Consider the following 16,563-nt stretch of genomic DNA (forward strand, 5'->3'; position numbering starts at 1 on the left):
CGGTTACAGAATCACTACATAGCCCTGATTAGGTGAAAAGATTCCGAGTTTAGAAAAAAACAGATCCCTATGGAGGAATGCTGAAACACTCATTCTTTCTAAAACCAAAACAAGCATTTACTCGTCTACTGATCCAACAAAACCTGACATAACAAATCATATCTTTCTGGTGGATCTGTCACAAGACATCTTTATTATAAGGATATAAAGTGACTAACTATACCACTAAGTGGTATTTCAGTAATAACACAGGAATACCTTGCCAAATTCAATTAGCAGCAACAAGACCCTAATGAAAACGAAGTCAGAAAATCTAAAATTGCTGCATCTAGATAATTGGTATTAATATCACATCAAGGAAAAATATAGCTATATGATACTAATGCCATGTCAAGTTCACTAGGCATTTAGGAAAAGAGAATGTTACACATAAAAGAATAATGCTTCTATATATTATCTGCATGAAGTCTTTTGCTTCCAAGTTCAAAACTGCACGCAAGATATTTTTTCTCCATCTACTAAAAAAAAGGAGATATCAGATCTCAGCAACAAAAATAAAGTTAGGGGTCAGTTAGTCTGTGGGGTGAATAGATATGGTGATCTCTGCAAAGCAACGCATGACTTTGTGTTAATAGCGTGCCAGTTTAGTAACTCGTCACTAATATGTCACTCCCAACACACCAATGTTGCGGTCAACATGTAGAGCAATGCAAGGAGAATGTTCTTATATGGAAATGAGTTTAAAGGCAAGTCTGCTCCTGACCCTATAATATTCTTTATATATGCTAAAAAACGAAAAACAAGAAACAAAATGATCCTGCATTTTCCATGCCAATATTTGATAGCCTTACAATCATTTAATAAAAGTCGTTTTTCAATGTACGCATCAACTTTAAATTAAAGAAACATCATCAAAACTTTCCGACCAATTCTTGACTGACATCTTTTGCTCAATCACTCAGTGCTCAACGAAACTGATTTTGTGAAGAACTAAAACGGGGAATAATGTGTCACATAATAAGACCGTTTTTAACAGATTGAACTTTACCGTGAAGTTTTAACCCATCACAAACTGTTGCATCAGTAAACAGCAGCAGAAAGTAAGTCAATGCTAATACATAAATTGCATGTATTTTTCTTGTTACATATCTTGTCAAGTGCTTGCATGTTATGTTTGACTTAGAAGAACTTTGTATTCCTTTCTCTGCAAAATGACACTCTTCTTAGGAACAGACAGTGGTATTTTCTCCATACATCTACACAAAGACCCATTATATTAATCATTCAATTTCTTAAAAGGATTACTGTCTGTTTTTTTCTTTCCAAAGAGTGATGACAATAGATTACATCCAATTACATAATAAGCTTTAAAAAACTTAACCACAAAATGGAAGAAAAAAAGTAATATCTTATAGGTTAGTATTTAATTCCATAATGTCACCAGTTCACTTCAAGGCACAGTTAACCACTCTCCCATAGACTGTCTAGTACACCTTTGGGAATCTGCTGCAACCTTTACTCATTCAGTAATCTAATAATACTTGGTAAGGCCAGAGTTGCACTATTCCAAAATAAGACATTTTTCATAAGTCCTCGGGGAAATAACAGAGAAGGAGGAGAAAGATACCAACATGGTTTATCCATTTGTATGCTCTCTGATCAACCCACCTAATGAAGCCAGCTGTTTTTGTAGGGACAGTCTGGACGCTACCCTTCTCCTCAGCCTGCGGATGGTCTCCTCCATGTGGCTACTGCTCACTTGGTCATTGGTCAAGGGGGAGGCGGTCAGGAACTGAAGGCCAGACAACCACTGCACCCACAAGTATGGATGACCAACTTTTGAAATGTAAAAACTGAAGCTGTCCATGCTGAAAAGATGTTCAATGAAAGATATATATGAAACAGACAGCAAAGCTGGCAAATATTCAAAAAAAAAAAAAAAAAAAAAAAAAAGACATTCCCATTGCTCCATTTTTTTAAATAAACATGCAAAGTTGCTACTTTTGCCCTGAGCTTGCTACTTTACACAATCTAAACCATGCATACAGATTTGACTCTTTATTTCACATTTCAATTAATCAAAAATGCTATTACCACAATAATCAAATTAGTCAACATTGAAAAAGGTTACTTCCAGACACTACAGTAATTACTCAATCTTTTCAGTGGGGAAAAATTGTGAATTTTACAGACACTGTATTTTTTAGGTTATAATTTCTTACAATTAGAACACTCCTATTGACTGGTAGCAACAAAAATTATTGACATTTGTACATTGATTAATACACAAAATACGAATTAAAAAAAAAAAAAACGAGGGATAAATATAATTCTGTAAATTATAATCATGTGCTGTAAATCAGCTGCAAGTTAAAGATTGATTTAAGTTTTCGCAAACATGGAGGGAAAAGGGCCATGTATACACACACAAACACACACCCACACACACACAAAGTCATATTTTTAAAGTGTATCCAGATACCCAGATGATGATCTATCTCCTTTAGCAATTAGTGATAAGCTCCTGATCAAGTACTCTAAAAGCTATTATTGACAACAGGACAAAAGAATTGAATACACAACAATGAATCATTTAAACTATTGGATCATAACAATTATGTCACAATAAACATTGGTTAAATCTTATAAATCCATCACCAAGTACATTTCTATATTTCATTCAAACCTGACTGAACACATCTTTGGTTGAGTGTTGCTCACAGATTACTTTTCACCAGACTGTATACATCATAACTTTTTAAAGTTTGAAAGTTTCTCTCAAGCATGCTTAATATTATTACTTACTGTCAGAAAAGGCCATATCATCCCTTCCGTGAAAAAGATTAGAAAACATCAGATTAGAAACTAAGATATGAACCATTAAATAGAAAAAAGTTTACCTGAGTCTATTCAATTCAAACTGATTAGCTGGATTTGGCGTGCTCTTCCCCTCATCCCCAGGGTACAGGCATGTTAGAATTGAATCTGGGGCAAGAAGGTCACTGCAACAGAATCAAATTGCACCTTGGATGGAATCTGATGAAATATGAGTATTGCAAATGTGACAGATTTCCTGTTATATGCCTTTGTAATGCAGGGAAGCAAATACAAATTAACAAAGTTTTGAAAGGTCTCTCATGATGCAATTCATTATAGGGAATATCTTGACAAGTTATTTCAAAATCATGGTGACTAGGTACAAATGATTAATCAAATATGTTGAACATTATTTCAATGTGTGATTTTCTTCAAAAACCCGGGTTCCCCCATCTCCTACATGATCAGACATGAGCCAAGTTTAAAAAAACAAAACAATTATCATGAGACCCAACACCTAACCTTGATGAATCTCAGGAACCATAAGAATTGAATTAAAAAATGTGGAATTCCAATTTTCAGCGGAAAAAGCTCATGTCTGATAATTGAGGATCAGTATTTGAAGGACAAAAATGCTATTTTTAAAATGTTTCAATGACTTTTTAGTTTTGGAGGAGTTACCAATTCAACCAGGGAAAATTGAGGATAGAAAATATGGTAAGTTGAACTTTAAAGAAGTAAGTGTAAAGCAGATACCTTCCAGATATGTTGCCAGAAACAACATCTTTTCCTGGCAACAGCTTGACAGTAACTGTCACAATCTTCAAAACAAGAAGGTAGGAAAACACCAGGTGTAAGGTTCCTTCCTCTAATAATAAAAAAATACACAATAATTATATGTGCAAGGCTACATGCATACAATGAAAGTCAAAATACATAAATTAATTAACAAACAAAAATTGTGACAATAATAATTATAACAAAATGAAAATAAATAAAAAAATTAAAAATTGGAACACACACACACACACACACACACACACTACTCAAAAGAAGTTAGCAAACAATTAAAAAAGCAGATATTAAAAAAAGAATGTTTTCTTTTCAACAACTACAAATGTAGCAATAACATTTGTAAACCATTGTTTTATTTAAGTGTGCATTGCATTTGGACTTTACTGTCAATGGGCATAAAAAGGAAGGGGGGGGGAGGTAAAAAAATGACAGTTCTTTGAGTTGTTTTATTATCATTTGTGTCAACCTCTGGAAACCACACAAGTGTCACAACACTTCTCATTGAGTAATAATTGTCTGCAGCTAGTGAGCACTGTGGAATGGAATTCCCTTCTTGGATAAGCCACTGAGAGAGTTGATCGAGTTCTGTTGATGGTCGTGATTTTGCTGAAATCATAGCACCATAAGTTGTCCCATAATAAGGATGCATTTCAGGAGAATAAACTGAATAGCTCATTCTGTGGATGTTCCTCTGTAGTAGTAAAAGCTTTGGCAACACTTGCATGGTGAGGGCATGTGTTGTCAACTTGTAGAACAGATCCATGATCTATCCTACAGAGGAATGGCCTTAACTGCTGTATCATATCAAGATTTCACTCCTGTAGTAGAATCCAGTGAAATTTTTATTAGTAATTGAATGGGGAGTGTGTTGGTGAAATATAAGCCTACCATAAGTCATAACACTGCCACCACCATACTTGTTACGCTCACTTAAGGTCAGTCTATCTGAGCTCGCCTGTACACCTGAGTTCTGCCATTGTTGTTCTGGGTTGTAAATCTGAACTCATTAAAGGCAACTTGTGACCATTCTTAATGTGTCAAGCCTCTGTGACAGGTTGCCAATGCCATACAAGATTTTCTGTGTCTTGCCAGTAGGACTGGTTGCACTGCCTGAAGTCATGTTTTACTCCCTTAAACAGCTACTGAAAATTGGGTCACTGAGTGGCCCTTCTACTAGTTGATATCTGTAGTGTTCTGGCAGTGACAGTAAAATGACAATACAATAATGATCCTGAGCTGGGGTTGTGGCACTAGGTTAAACTGACCTTGGTCTGTTTACTTACTCCCTGTATTTAATGATAGTGGTTTCAAATTTTTGCATCTTAAATGGCAGGTGTTCCCTAATCTTTTTTTGAGTAGTACACACACAAACACACACATATATATATAGAAATCTGGTATATTTTAGGAAAATGTTGTTTTCAATAAATGCTGAAATTTTCATGACTTTACCTTTTTTAGTTTAGGCAGACTAAAAAAAAAATCTTAAGTGAAAAAATGTCATGTGGTCTATGTGACTTCTGAAAGGTGCTAGTGCCTGCCAGTTTTCATCATCCTTCAATACATTAAGAATATCTGAGAAGGTTGAGCCATTGGTAAAAACAGATTAACTGTTGCAATGGTGTGGATTACCGCCCCCATCTCTAGATAATCTATGTAGGACTTAATGGTACGTTTAATCAATTAAATCAGCTTAACAATTGCTACTTTCAAGGAAAAGCAGGTTTTGAAACAGATTATAGAGGACATTTAAGTACATGTAAAGGCAGGTTTTACTCAGATCTCTCAATGCATGGCTAACACATTTCTGATCAGATAAATTGCACAATCTTTCTGTGATCAGCTGCTTATCAAAAATACCTTACTATGATGGTGAAAAAAACTTCACTTTAATCATTTTTACAAGAGAAAAATCATTGGTTTGCTCTTTGACAATCCAAAGGCCTTTGTTTGACTAAAAAAGTTTTAGCATTCAATACTACTACTACATATTTCCATCCATTATATAATATCACTGTCATAATGTTGAAACTGAAATTAGCCACTTATGTATCTAAAATAAAATTTAACCAAGTCATAAGCTAATGTTTTGAAAATGTCTGTTCAACATTATAATCAGTGATCAAGGTATCAATCAACAGACCTTGAATCATTAGACACAAGCTGTGTTAAATAATGGGTTTGGGCATATCAGGCAATATATATATAGCAGTTATAAAATACACTGGTAAGGTGTTAAACTATTGTTTTTGCAAAAGATGAGAACAATCTCAAAAACTAAATGTAACAATAGAGACTGTAACTGGACCAAATAGCTGAATATATATAAGCATTTGAAGTATGTAGGCACCTTTATGCAATCTATTTTAATTCAAATTTAATGCAAAATCTTCACGTAACAAAACCTCTCTCACTACTTAACTTTTTCTGAAACAAAGTTTCAGTGAAATGTAATGAACAGCACTACAGAAAATAACAACACTTTTTTCCTTTCCTTTCCATATTCGGTAGTGTGGTTGCATAACCAGGAAATGCATATAATTAGAATTAATGAAAGCAATTCCTACACAATATATTCTGTGAATGCTATCAAGAATACTGCGTAATTCTGAAAAACGAGTATGAGGAATTATTGTTGCACCAACATAACCCTTTCCATGTCAATATTCAAACATCTACTTATTTATCAAAGAGGGAGAGAGTGTGACAATTTGAGGGTAAGAATACCACTAATGTCTGCCAACTGACTACTGTATAAAAACATCAAATTATGAAGTTAAACTTTGTTTTACCTTACATATTAAAAGATCAAGGCCATTTTATTACTTTTTTTATATGCAGTAAATTGTAGGGCATGGGTGTGAAGATCATTGGTGCCAAACAAAAGAACTTCTTGAATCAAACCAAGCAGTAAAAAAACAGTAATAAAATCTTTCACATGCAGACTGATATATGGTAGTATATGCCAGTGCTACAAATTATGTTTGAAATGCACCCAAAAAATAGTGATTAACAGTCTAAGACTCATCCACAATTCATCGTAAACTCAAGGATGTGGAAAGAAAAAAGGGGGATCAAAAATAATGGAGGGCCAGATAGAACAGAGTGGCAACAAATAAAAGCTCATAGAATTTATCAAAGGATAATTTTCAGGTCGTTTTCTTTTAGTTCTGATTAACTGCAGTGTATTGTGCAAAGACACAATGTTTTTGTATTGCATTCTTACACGGCATTCTTAGCACAAAGTGTTTTTTCTTTTTGCTAAAAGTGCACTCCACCTCTCTTGCAAATTTTCAAGTCGCGTATGTCACATAGTGTCAAGGCTTCATTTTAGGCTCGTGTCATTTCCTTTTTTAAAAGGCCCCAACAGGTGCTTATGACTTCAACCAGGACTGATACAATAATTCAAATATCATATACATACTATTTACATTCATTTCTACATTTTAAATGGAGGTTATTATATTCACTGCAGTTGACACCTTACCTTTACATTTGATTTCCAGCACCACTGTTAGTGGGTGGCTCTTCAGCAGTTTTTCACGCTTTTGTTCCAGACGGTCACTGGAGGTAGTATGGCGGCGATGCTTCTGTGGAAAACCAAAATTTCTATTTGTTAATTAAAAGTTGCTTAAGTTAAAATAGGTCAGGACTTTAACAGTGTCAATATACGAGTAAATGCTTTATTGACTTTATTAAAATTCAAATAAGCATCCAATAAATATTAACAAGTCTCATGCAAGAATCCAAATGGAAATTATGTAAATTTGATGACAGCAATTTTTTTTAAACTTCTGCTTGCAAAGTTATTAACAGCAAGTTCCATCTAAAAGTTCAGCTGTCTGTCACAACACCTATTCATCCACTGAAATGGATATCTCAATTATGGAAAGTGCAACAAGTTTTGTACCATTAATGGAAAAAGTGACATGAAGATTTATGTATGTCAACATACACTTTCACATTAATCAAATAAAAAATATATGGTGCATTTTTTCTGAAAGTATAATGCTGTGAAGTTCAGCCTGTTATTAATCTTGAGGTGGAAAAAGTTACAGACACAATAGATAATGCAGGCTCAGGTTATGGCTTTGTTGTACAGCATACAGGCAAGGAAGAAGATGCAGATTGGACAGTATAATTGTCTTTTTTTGAGACATACAAAAGCCACCAAATCTTACTTCAGTGAGTCTGTGTAAAAAATAAATAAATAATAAAAAAAACAATATTAAAGCCTGCAGAGTGGCTCATTTATCTCATGTGAAAAATATTATTACATATGAGGCACCTTATTGTTTTCACTATTCTGTATAACTTTAAACAATTCTGTGATTGTAACTTGAACTGGTCACAAGTTCAGCTTAAACTGACTGCAATTTCTTTCAAATTTTGATGCATGACTTCCAATGAGACTGGCAATTATCTGAATGATAATACAGCTTCTTGCAGTGCAGAAAAGCTAGGGAAAAAAAACAGATATCTTACAGAACTATAATCAAAGTTACGCAAAAATGGATCCATACTTTTCTGATAGAATGTGGAACAGCAAAAAAAGTTAAAATTGTACCTATAAAAATAAAACATATGCACTTTTATACGGGTATTTTATCTACTTTAATAATGCCATAGGAATTGTTTTGATAGATACTACTGTAAATTACAAAATCACACAAACAAAAATGATTTTTTATCCACAGACCCTGCTAATTCACCAGTTAGAGCTGTAGAATTAATGTGTGTTTTTTCAGAATGATTTCACATGAAAGTGGTGGTCTGTAAGATTGTTTAAAAAGCTCCCTTCCACCTCAAAACATTGAATGATAAGTAAGACCACATGGCCATCTTAATGGGGAATTCTTTGTCAACAATACACCTATTTTATATTTATAGGTCATTTGAGGTGTTTTGAGAAATTATATTTAGCTATGTTTCATGATCCTCAAATGCTGTGTTGTTCACATATGAAATAACCACAAGCTTAGTAGATCATATTTATGGCATCTCCCCAACCTTGAACCCTCTCTTCTTTCTTTCTTGCTACATTTTGGTCAAAACAATCCTCAAGTTCCAGTTAATTCATTTACTATTTTGCCTTACCCTACTGCACCATTGTGTGTGTGTGTTCCCTTGCTAAGATATATCAAATTAGTTTTTCTATCTGTGTTCTCTTTTTTCAATCAAGAAAAACAAACAAACAAAAAAAAAAAAAAAAAAAAAAAAGAATGAAAGTGGTGCAATACCTTCCTTCTGCCAGAAATTGTGTATTTGGGTTTTAAAGTCTTTTGCGTTCATACCTATCATAAATGATATCTAAAATCAAGAAATCTATGCCATTTTGTTTAAAAAGGGTTTCTTCTAAATAAATCAAATAATCTGATGTAGTAATGGCAGAGAATAAAGCCTGAAACTGTATGGTTAGGTTTGTTCATCCCATAGAGAAAGTTTTCAGAACAGAACTCTAGACACGACAGTAAAATGTATCTATGAAATATGTATAATCATATATTTTTTATTTGTGTCTGGTTACAACAGTTATATAAATGCATGTCAAGGTATTCCCTCCCCTAAAAACTCTTTTATTGTTCCCAGAATGAATGGTACAATTCTATCTGTTAAAACAATAAAATTACTTTTTAAAAATTATTTTCACACAGGATATTCCAAATATTAAGGAACAAAATATCTGTCTTTTATTTCAAGTTTCAGCCCATCTCTCTTATTCCTCATATCATAAGAAACATTCATGCTGTTCGTTCTACATACTGGTTACATACGTATATTTACGTATATTCTTGTCTTCACCCATTCAACTCAGATAGACTGATAAATACTTCTCAAGATTCAAGGAGAAACCAAGGTGTTAATGCTCTTAAGATTTCTACAATTCTCACAAACTTATGAAACATTTATACAGAAATGAAAACAAATGACACACCTGTTGCAATAAGATAAAGATTGACATCAGTTGTAAAGGAAATCTACAGATTTGGTGAGTAAGCGTTATTTGAGGTGATCTAATTTCATATAGTACCAATGGGTGCTTTTCAGGTTATGTCTGTTATAGCATCAGCTGAAGAAGTCAATATTAGGTTGATATTAGGTAGACTCGGAAGAAATCATCTAAAATGACTTTTTGGCTTTAATATGCCAGCAGTCTGAAACACTTGAGAACAATGATACCCAAGTTATAGTTATGACCAATGTGTTTAACAGGTTTTCAGTGCATGACACACCAAGGCTATTGAAAGTACTACAATACTCTGCAGGATCTAGTAAGTGCTCTATGCTCTTAACAAAACCTGTTAATGACATGGAAAAGTTGGGAAAAACATTTTCCATCTTTATTATTATTATTATTATTAATCTTTTTTGCTGTGTTTTATCATATTTTACCCTCCTAAAATTCAATAAAGGAAAATATTTACAAAAATAATTATAGTTTTCAATGGCTTTATTTAAAATTCATAAATGTGATCTATTTATCAATGTTCATCTATTCTATTTTTTTACAAAAACAAACAAACAAATGATCTTTACTGTCTCAATCTATGAACAACTCATGGAATTTATTCAATAAATTATTTGATTTTTCATCCATCCCTAGTTATTCAAAACTCCAAAATATCAATTTAAAAAAAAAAGGAAAAAAACATGGTGTGCATGGTGATACAGGCCAAATAAAGTCACTATCAATGAGCCAGACAACTGTAAACAGCATCTTTCAAAAGTATGTAAACAGTGCAGCAAGACATGGACAGACAAACTGATCAGAATATTTACAGATACTTACAGTGTCTGTGTATAAAAATGATAAACTTCAGTGCTGAAAAACACTGCTAAATTGCTATGTGTAGCAGCTGTGTGCCAAAGCAAACCTTGCATATGCCATTAAATAGTGATCAATGAACAATGTTAATAATAGATTTTCCTAATTAGAAGCAGATTAAACTGGATTTCATTTTGCAAGTAACAGTATTGCAGCTAACAAGGCTCATCCCACTACAAACAGTATGATCATATACTGCTTTCCCCACTTACCCAGGTAAGATGTAAGCCAAATAAAAGACTACTAAAAGCTGATGCCCAAAATTTTAACAAGGCAAGACAAGGAGAAGTCAAATAGAAAAAAGAGACACCAAACATACACTGTTATGGCAACTTATGCCTCCCCAATATGCAACATATTTCAGCCTATAATGCAAAGAATCCTTATGACAATGCTGTAGTAACAAACCAAATACATGTTGAGAAGTTGTGTGTATGCATCATAGGCCACATTCAGAACAGTGGACTAACGTGTCTGAGGATCAAATATGGCTGATCCACTTGAATATTCCCCACAGGGAATCTATTTAGTCAAAACACTGCAGAAATATTAATTTCATGCAGCTTGTAAATCCGCGTACGCTTCGCTGAGAAACGGCGCAATGAATGACGCTGAGCTGCACGCGCATCTCTCATGTGGAGCCTATTACGTCACTAGACGGTGATGTGGAATAGCAGATTAGATGGCAAGCTTTTTATTGGATCGTCATAGTTGACCCTTGAACTATTTCATCCACTGTTCTGAATGTAACCATAAAAGCATGTTGTGTAAGTAGAGTACATAAATGAAAGGGACCAATGTGTTGGACTTATACCATGGATAGGGAAAATAAGGAGTGCAATGTACTCAGATATGGCAGGGAAAATTATAACATTCCACTTCATCAAAATCCAACTTACAGATTTCCTCTTGGACTGTTCCTGTTCCTCTTGATCACTGTCACTGTCCTCATCTAGAAAAAATGTGGCAGAAAAAATTAATGGAATGTAACTCACAATCAATGTTTTTTGGGGCAAAGAATCTATGCAGCATGGTATAAATATTTACATCTGCAACAAAGTACATACAAAGCAAAGAAATATGAACCAATCTTTCTATCTTGACATAATTTATTGCTACAGGCAAGACTTCTACTCTCCAAGTGTCTTCCTTCTTCAAAACTGTTTATAACCATACAGAAAGAAATCTCTTCAACTCCAAAGAGCTAACTTTGCTAGTTTCTGTGTAATAGAACAATTTTGAGAAAGATGAAGAAATCACAACTATGAATAATCATGCTGCCACAGTAGCTTCTGCTCCTTTTTCATTGATTATACAAAGAATTGGGCATATATCTAAAGGTGGAATACCAGCTTTAAGTATGTGACAATATTTATCAAGTTCATCAATCTTATTTTCAATTATCAAATTAAATAAAGATAAGAAAAAAGACCTTCCAGTGTCCCTGAAATGAATATCTTTTTATACTTAGAGTATAAAAAATCACAGCCATCTAAGTCCAAAAATTGACAAATCTTTTAGTTTAATCATTTAAAAATATCTGCTTCCTTACTCAGTACATTGAAGACTGAGATAAGACTGGCTGACTCTAGTACAGACAGACATTTCTGATCTGATATTTTCATTGGCTGAGAGACACTTGATTGACAGTTTGGCTTGACTGGCAGCTAGGCTTCAAAGTCTTAGGCTCCAAGATACAAAATATAGAGCAACTTGGCACAGATGGCTGTGGTCAACTAAATTTAAAGCATCTCAGGAAACCAAGAGTGTCACATCTGAATACAAAATGGAATAGACTGAAACATAAGGGATATCAGGATTCATACAGTATACTTAATGTATAGACTGCACTGATATTGACATCTCTTTTAACACTTCTTTTACATCCTAATTATGATTGAACCACATCACGCATTCTCTGAAATGTGGGTTTCAAAATACTGCAAACAACGCCCACAGCCCCGCACATCAGCAATTTTGGTTATTGCACAGCATCTGTTATGCAAGCTGGATGACTGGCTAAAAACCACTGACATGCATGATGTGAGACCATACTTGTATGCTCTTTTGTATTCACTTTTTTATGAGAGTTCTTTACAGGATTTTAAACATCAAATTCTACTATAATGGCAACATGGTTAACCAAGATTTTACGAGAGATCGTTGCGTGATTCCAGAGGTCATTGCGTTGCTCCCTTCTTGGAGGCATGATGTGAGATTAAGTGCCACTTATATACTTGTATGCTCTTTTGTATTCACTTTTTTGTGAGTAGTCTTTACAGAATTTTTAACATCAAATTTACTTGTATTGTGTTAGATGTGACACTGATGACTAAGTAAGCTACCTTGCTCTTGGTCTTGTTGGGATTCCACTGTTTTTGCTGCTTCAACATCTCCCTCTATACTGACAGCCATGTTCTTATCTGCAAAAACAAGAATAAAACTAATAATAATGATAATTTCAAAAGCACTCAAAAACTAACAAAAAGGATTAGGAAATGTATGGGATATGAACTAAGAAAGTGTTGAAAACAATCAGGCAGCATTATTGATCTTGCAAAAGGTTGTGTATAATGTAAACTATTTTCCTTGAAAATTGATAAAAGTTTGAAAATGTTTTACGAAACTGCTAATTAAAGGTTATTAACAAAGCCACATCCAACTCATTTTTCTCATCTACCACAACATACTCTCTGCCCAAATGTCTGGTCTTATACAATGCTAGCTGATGTTAGACCTAAAACACTTGTCTCAGCTCATGTTATAGACTGACACACTGCCATGTCCATCACACTGTCATACCAAACACTGACACAGAAGACACTTTCTCACCTATCACAATGTCACACTTGACACATTTGTTACATTTCCCACACTGTCACACCTACCACATGCTTCCTTATAGGCTGATGACTGCATGTACAGGACATACAGTGGCTGAGGAAGATGTTGTGCAGTCTGGTGCTGCTCTTGGATCTCATCAAATCTCATGTTCAGAGACTCTTGCACTGGTTTGGTGGCCTGGGAGAAAATAACGTGTTACATGGTGTGATATAATCCGTGTTAAGTTCTGCGCTTGAATAATACAGATCAAGTTTGAAATACTCATTGTAACTAACTCCTACAAAACAATATATTTCATGACATGATAAAATTGCATAAGCATGTATAAATTAAACATAAAATCTGTGAATTATCTGTGAAATGTTGATTTAATCCTACAAACCTGCATTATAGAGACAAGTTTAGGCTGTAAGCTCTCTAAGTATTCCTTCTTGCTTTTGATATCTTGGGATATCAAGTTCTTGCTATTTTGAGTCTCCTTGAAATTTGCAGACAACCTTCAATATAAATCATGTTCATTATGTATGAAACAAATCAAGCAGCAATTTGGAAAATCACAAATCACATCTATTTACCAACTAACTTCCATGATCTTAAAAGAAACCTCGGAGTATTTTCAAAAATAAAAGACACAGCACATTTAAACTAAACTGTTATATCTGTCTAAACTGTGATCTTATTAGACGTCTTTACATCACCTTTTTCTCTGTTCTAGCTCCCACTCCAATCTGGCCAGGGTCTGCTGATGTGGGTCATTCTTGGTTACCTCCTAAAACAAAGTAAAGAATTCAAATGTCAAAGATCTTTTACAAAGTTACCCAACAAAGAGTTATTCTATTAGCCTTCTAATTCCTTTTCTTCTCTCTTTTACTTAAAGTCAAGGGTAGAATTGCTTTATTTCAGGAGAAAAAGATAATGTAAATGAATTTAAGCCTATTCAGTAAACAGCAAGACCATTAACCACAACTTGAAATCAAGCTAAATATATGAGCAAAGGTGGTGAGATTGTAAAGTCAGTTGTTGTATGGCAGACCAAATGTACAAAGGAGGCTGAGAGTTTAAAACCCAATGGTTACCAATTTGTGTCACCCCTTTATAAGCATGTTACAGGTAGTGTATCCCTTTACCCAGGTGTTGAAATGGGTATCAACATGTGTTGGGAGTAACCTGTGACAGACTAGTTAGTATTCAGTTCAAGTGAATCAGGGAAAACTATACTGATAACCAGCAGCTTAATTAATCCCTAGTGAATTCCCATATTCCACATGTAAGTAGCAGACTTCACAGGAAAAAACGGTCAATAAAAATGTGAAGTTCAAAACTCACCGGTCTTGATATTTCTGGGGGTGCCTCTTTATAGAAATCTTCCACGCCGACAAGGTCTATTTCTTCATCTTTGGACCTGAATAAAAAAAAGTTGCATGTTAAGAAAACTGCTTTAGCTGAGAAAACGAAATAGACCAAAATTCAGTGGATTTTAACACAGTGGTGGGTAGCCAATTTAACCTCACCCAAATACATGAGAGTAAATAATGAAATGAAAAGTTTATGCTCGAAAAATGCTTATCATCTATCACTCAAATAAAGAGAAGTGTATAATGAAACGAAAAGTTTATGCTTGTAAAATACTTATCATCTATTTTTTATCACTGTAACTTAAAATTAGGCTAAATCTTATCAATAATGAAAAACTCTTACTTAAACTCCAGACACTTTGTAATTTCCTTCTGCAAATGCATGACTTCATACAGCAGGTTCTGTAACTGTAGGTGATATTGGTCTATCTTCTGTTTGGCCTGGTAAATCATGAAAATACTTTATAAATTCATTATAAAAAATGCTGATTCACCCTTTCCTTACAAAAATGCCAGCTGTGTTTTATTGATATTTGGAGTAGAGCGACATGTTTTAATAAGTATCTTATCCCCAGTGAAAGCAAGGTACAAATTAACATACTTTGAATGAATATAGGTTGATTATAAGTTAAAATAAAAAAACTTTACCTCATTGGTTGATTACAAGCTAAAATAAAAATCTATACCTCGTTGGTGCTGTCCCTCACTTTCTTGCAGCGGATGTGTGCCAAACGGTTGAGTTTCTTGAGCACAAGAAACTGAAGTGTGCCCTGTGTACGCAGCTCCTCCATCTCTCCCTGAAAGCACAAGTTTTTGCATGTATAAATAAAAAGTTTTCTGGAAAAAAATAATCATTAATTGAATTAAAAAGAAAAGCAAACTCTTTTATTTACGCTTATCATCTAGTTCACAAAAATGATACAAGTCAGTCTGAAAATTATACAAACAGTGATAAGTTCTAAGAAATTGAATAAACACCTTTTCTTTGAACACACATTTATCACTTTTGTGTATATCACAGGTGCTTGTGTCTCACCGTGTCTGGTTTACCAGCGTCCTTCATTGCTGATATACTTTTAATGGAATTCCTTATCTCACTGCATGCCTGCTTATGTTCCTTTAAGTCATCCAGTGGATCTCTCTTCTCTACTTCATCCTCTTCTGAGAACTGACGGCCAGTCTGCAATAATCATATGGAAAATAAAAGAAGTTTAAGAGTAACAATTGGTGAATATACTGATGTTTCAGCATGAACACTTAATGTTTGTTAACCCATGAGTGATCTCACACTAAAACGTACAATACACAGCAATACAGCGCAATTCACAAGTCCAGTCACAAGTAAACACAGGAAAGTCATTCACAAAAAAATAGGGTGATATAAAAGTGAAATATATTACTAGGTAATTAATATTGTTGATACAATTTAAGAAATTGGCGCGACTTTTTTTATCTTCTGACTTCACTTTACATTTGGTCACATTCATACACACAGGTAAGATAGACCTTTTTTTGAAGATAAAGCTCTTTAGACTCCGATTCTTTGCCACAAAGTCAGTACAGAGACTAATAACTGGGCTTCACAAGTTCATGCTAAATAGCTTTTAGTTAAATATTTTATATGTTATATATAACTTCGGTTCCAACTTACAAAGTTATAAACTTACTGGTACAATTAACTTACATGAAATTAACAACAATATCTTATCTAAATTAAAGTTTTAATTACCGATAGCTCGTTCTTCGGCTTTTTAGCTACCTGGATCTTTGGGGCACTTATTTCTGGTCGTATTGTCCTTTTCTTCTTCTTTTCTTTCTCTTTTGGCGAACTTGCAGACATTTTCAAAGGGGTTGTGTTCGTTTCAAGTTTCCACGCTCCTGTTGAACAGGAAGTAGCCGGCTTTTATTGAATCCGCAGTAAATGCA

At 34.0% G+C, this 16,563-nt stretch overlaps 1 protein-coding gene across 2 annotated transcripts in view; it reads right to left on the reverse strand.

Annotated features, from left to right (window-relative positions):
* The window catches only part of LOC106156927 (THO complex subunit 5 homolog A-like), a 33,070-nt gene extending 16,516 nt beyond the window's left edge, over positions 1-16,554 (reverse strand). Inside the window, exons 1-14 of one of the 2 annotated variants that reach the window (XM_013532368.2) lie at positions 16,397-16,554; positions 15,674-15,817; positions 15,324-15,434; positions 14,981-15,078; positions 14,609-14,684; positions 13,981-14,051; positions 13,665-13,779; positions 13,327-13,459; positions 12,784-12,861; positions 11,338-11,390; positions 7,100-7,202; positions 3,574-3,685; positions 2,901-3,002; positions 1,669-1,868 (exon numbers count right to left, since the gene is read on the reverse strand). In XM_013532368.2, the coding sequence (XP_013387822.2) occupies positions 1,669-1,868; positions 2,901-3,002; positions 3,574-3,685; positions 7,100-7,202; positions 11,338-11,390; positions 12,784-12,861; positions 13,327-13,459; positions 13,665-13,779; positions 13,981-14,051; positions 14,609-14,684; positions 14,981-15,078; positions 15,324-15,434; positions 15,674-15,817; positions 16,397-16,477 (1,477 nt within the window). In that variant the 5' untranslated portion in view covers positions 16,478-16,554. Of the gene's footprint in view, positions 1-1,668; positions 1,869-2,900; positions 3,003-3,573; positions 3,686-7,099; positions 7,203-11,337; positions 11,391-12,783; positions 12,862-13,326; positions 13,460-13,664; positions 13,780-13,980; positions 14,052-14,608; positions 14,685-14,980; positions 15,079-15,323; positions 15,435-15,673; positions 15,818-16,366 lie in introns of both variants that reach the window. The other variant, XM_013532367.2, reaches the window with a different exon arrangement.
* Between the last annotated feature and the right edge of the window lie 9 nt (positions 16,555-16,563).

Source organism: Lingula anatina, chromosome 1, assembly GCF_051362555.1.
Source record: "Lingula anatina isolate TDL-2025a chromosome 1, LinAna3.0, whole genome shotgun sequence".
Classification (NCBI taxonomy): domain Eukaryota; kingdom Metazoa; phylum Brachiopoda; class Lingulata; order Lingulida; family Lingulidae; genus Lingula; species Lingula anatina.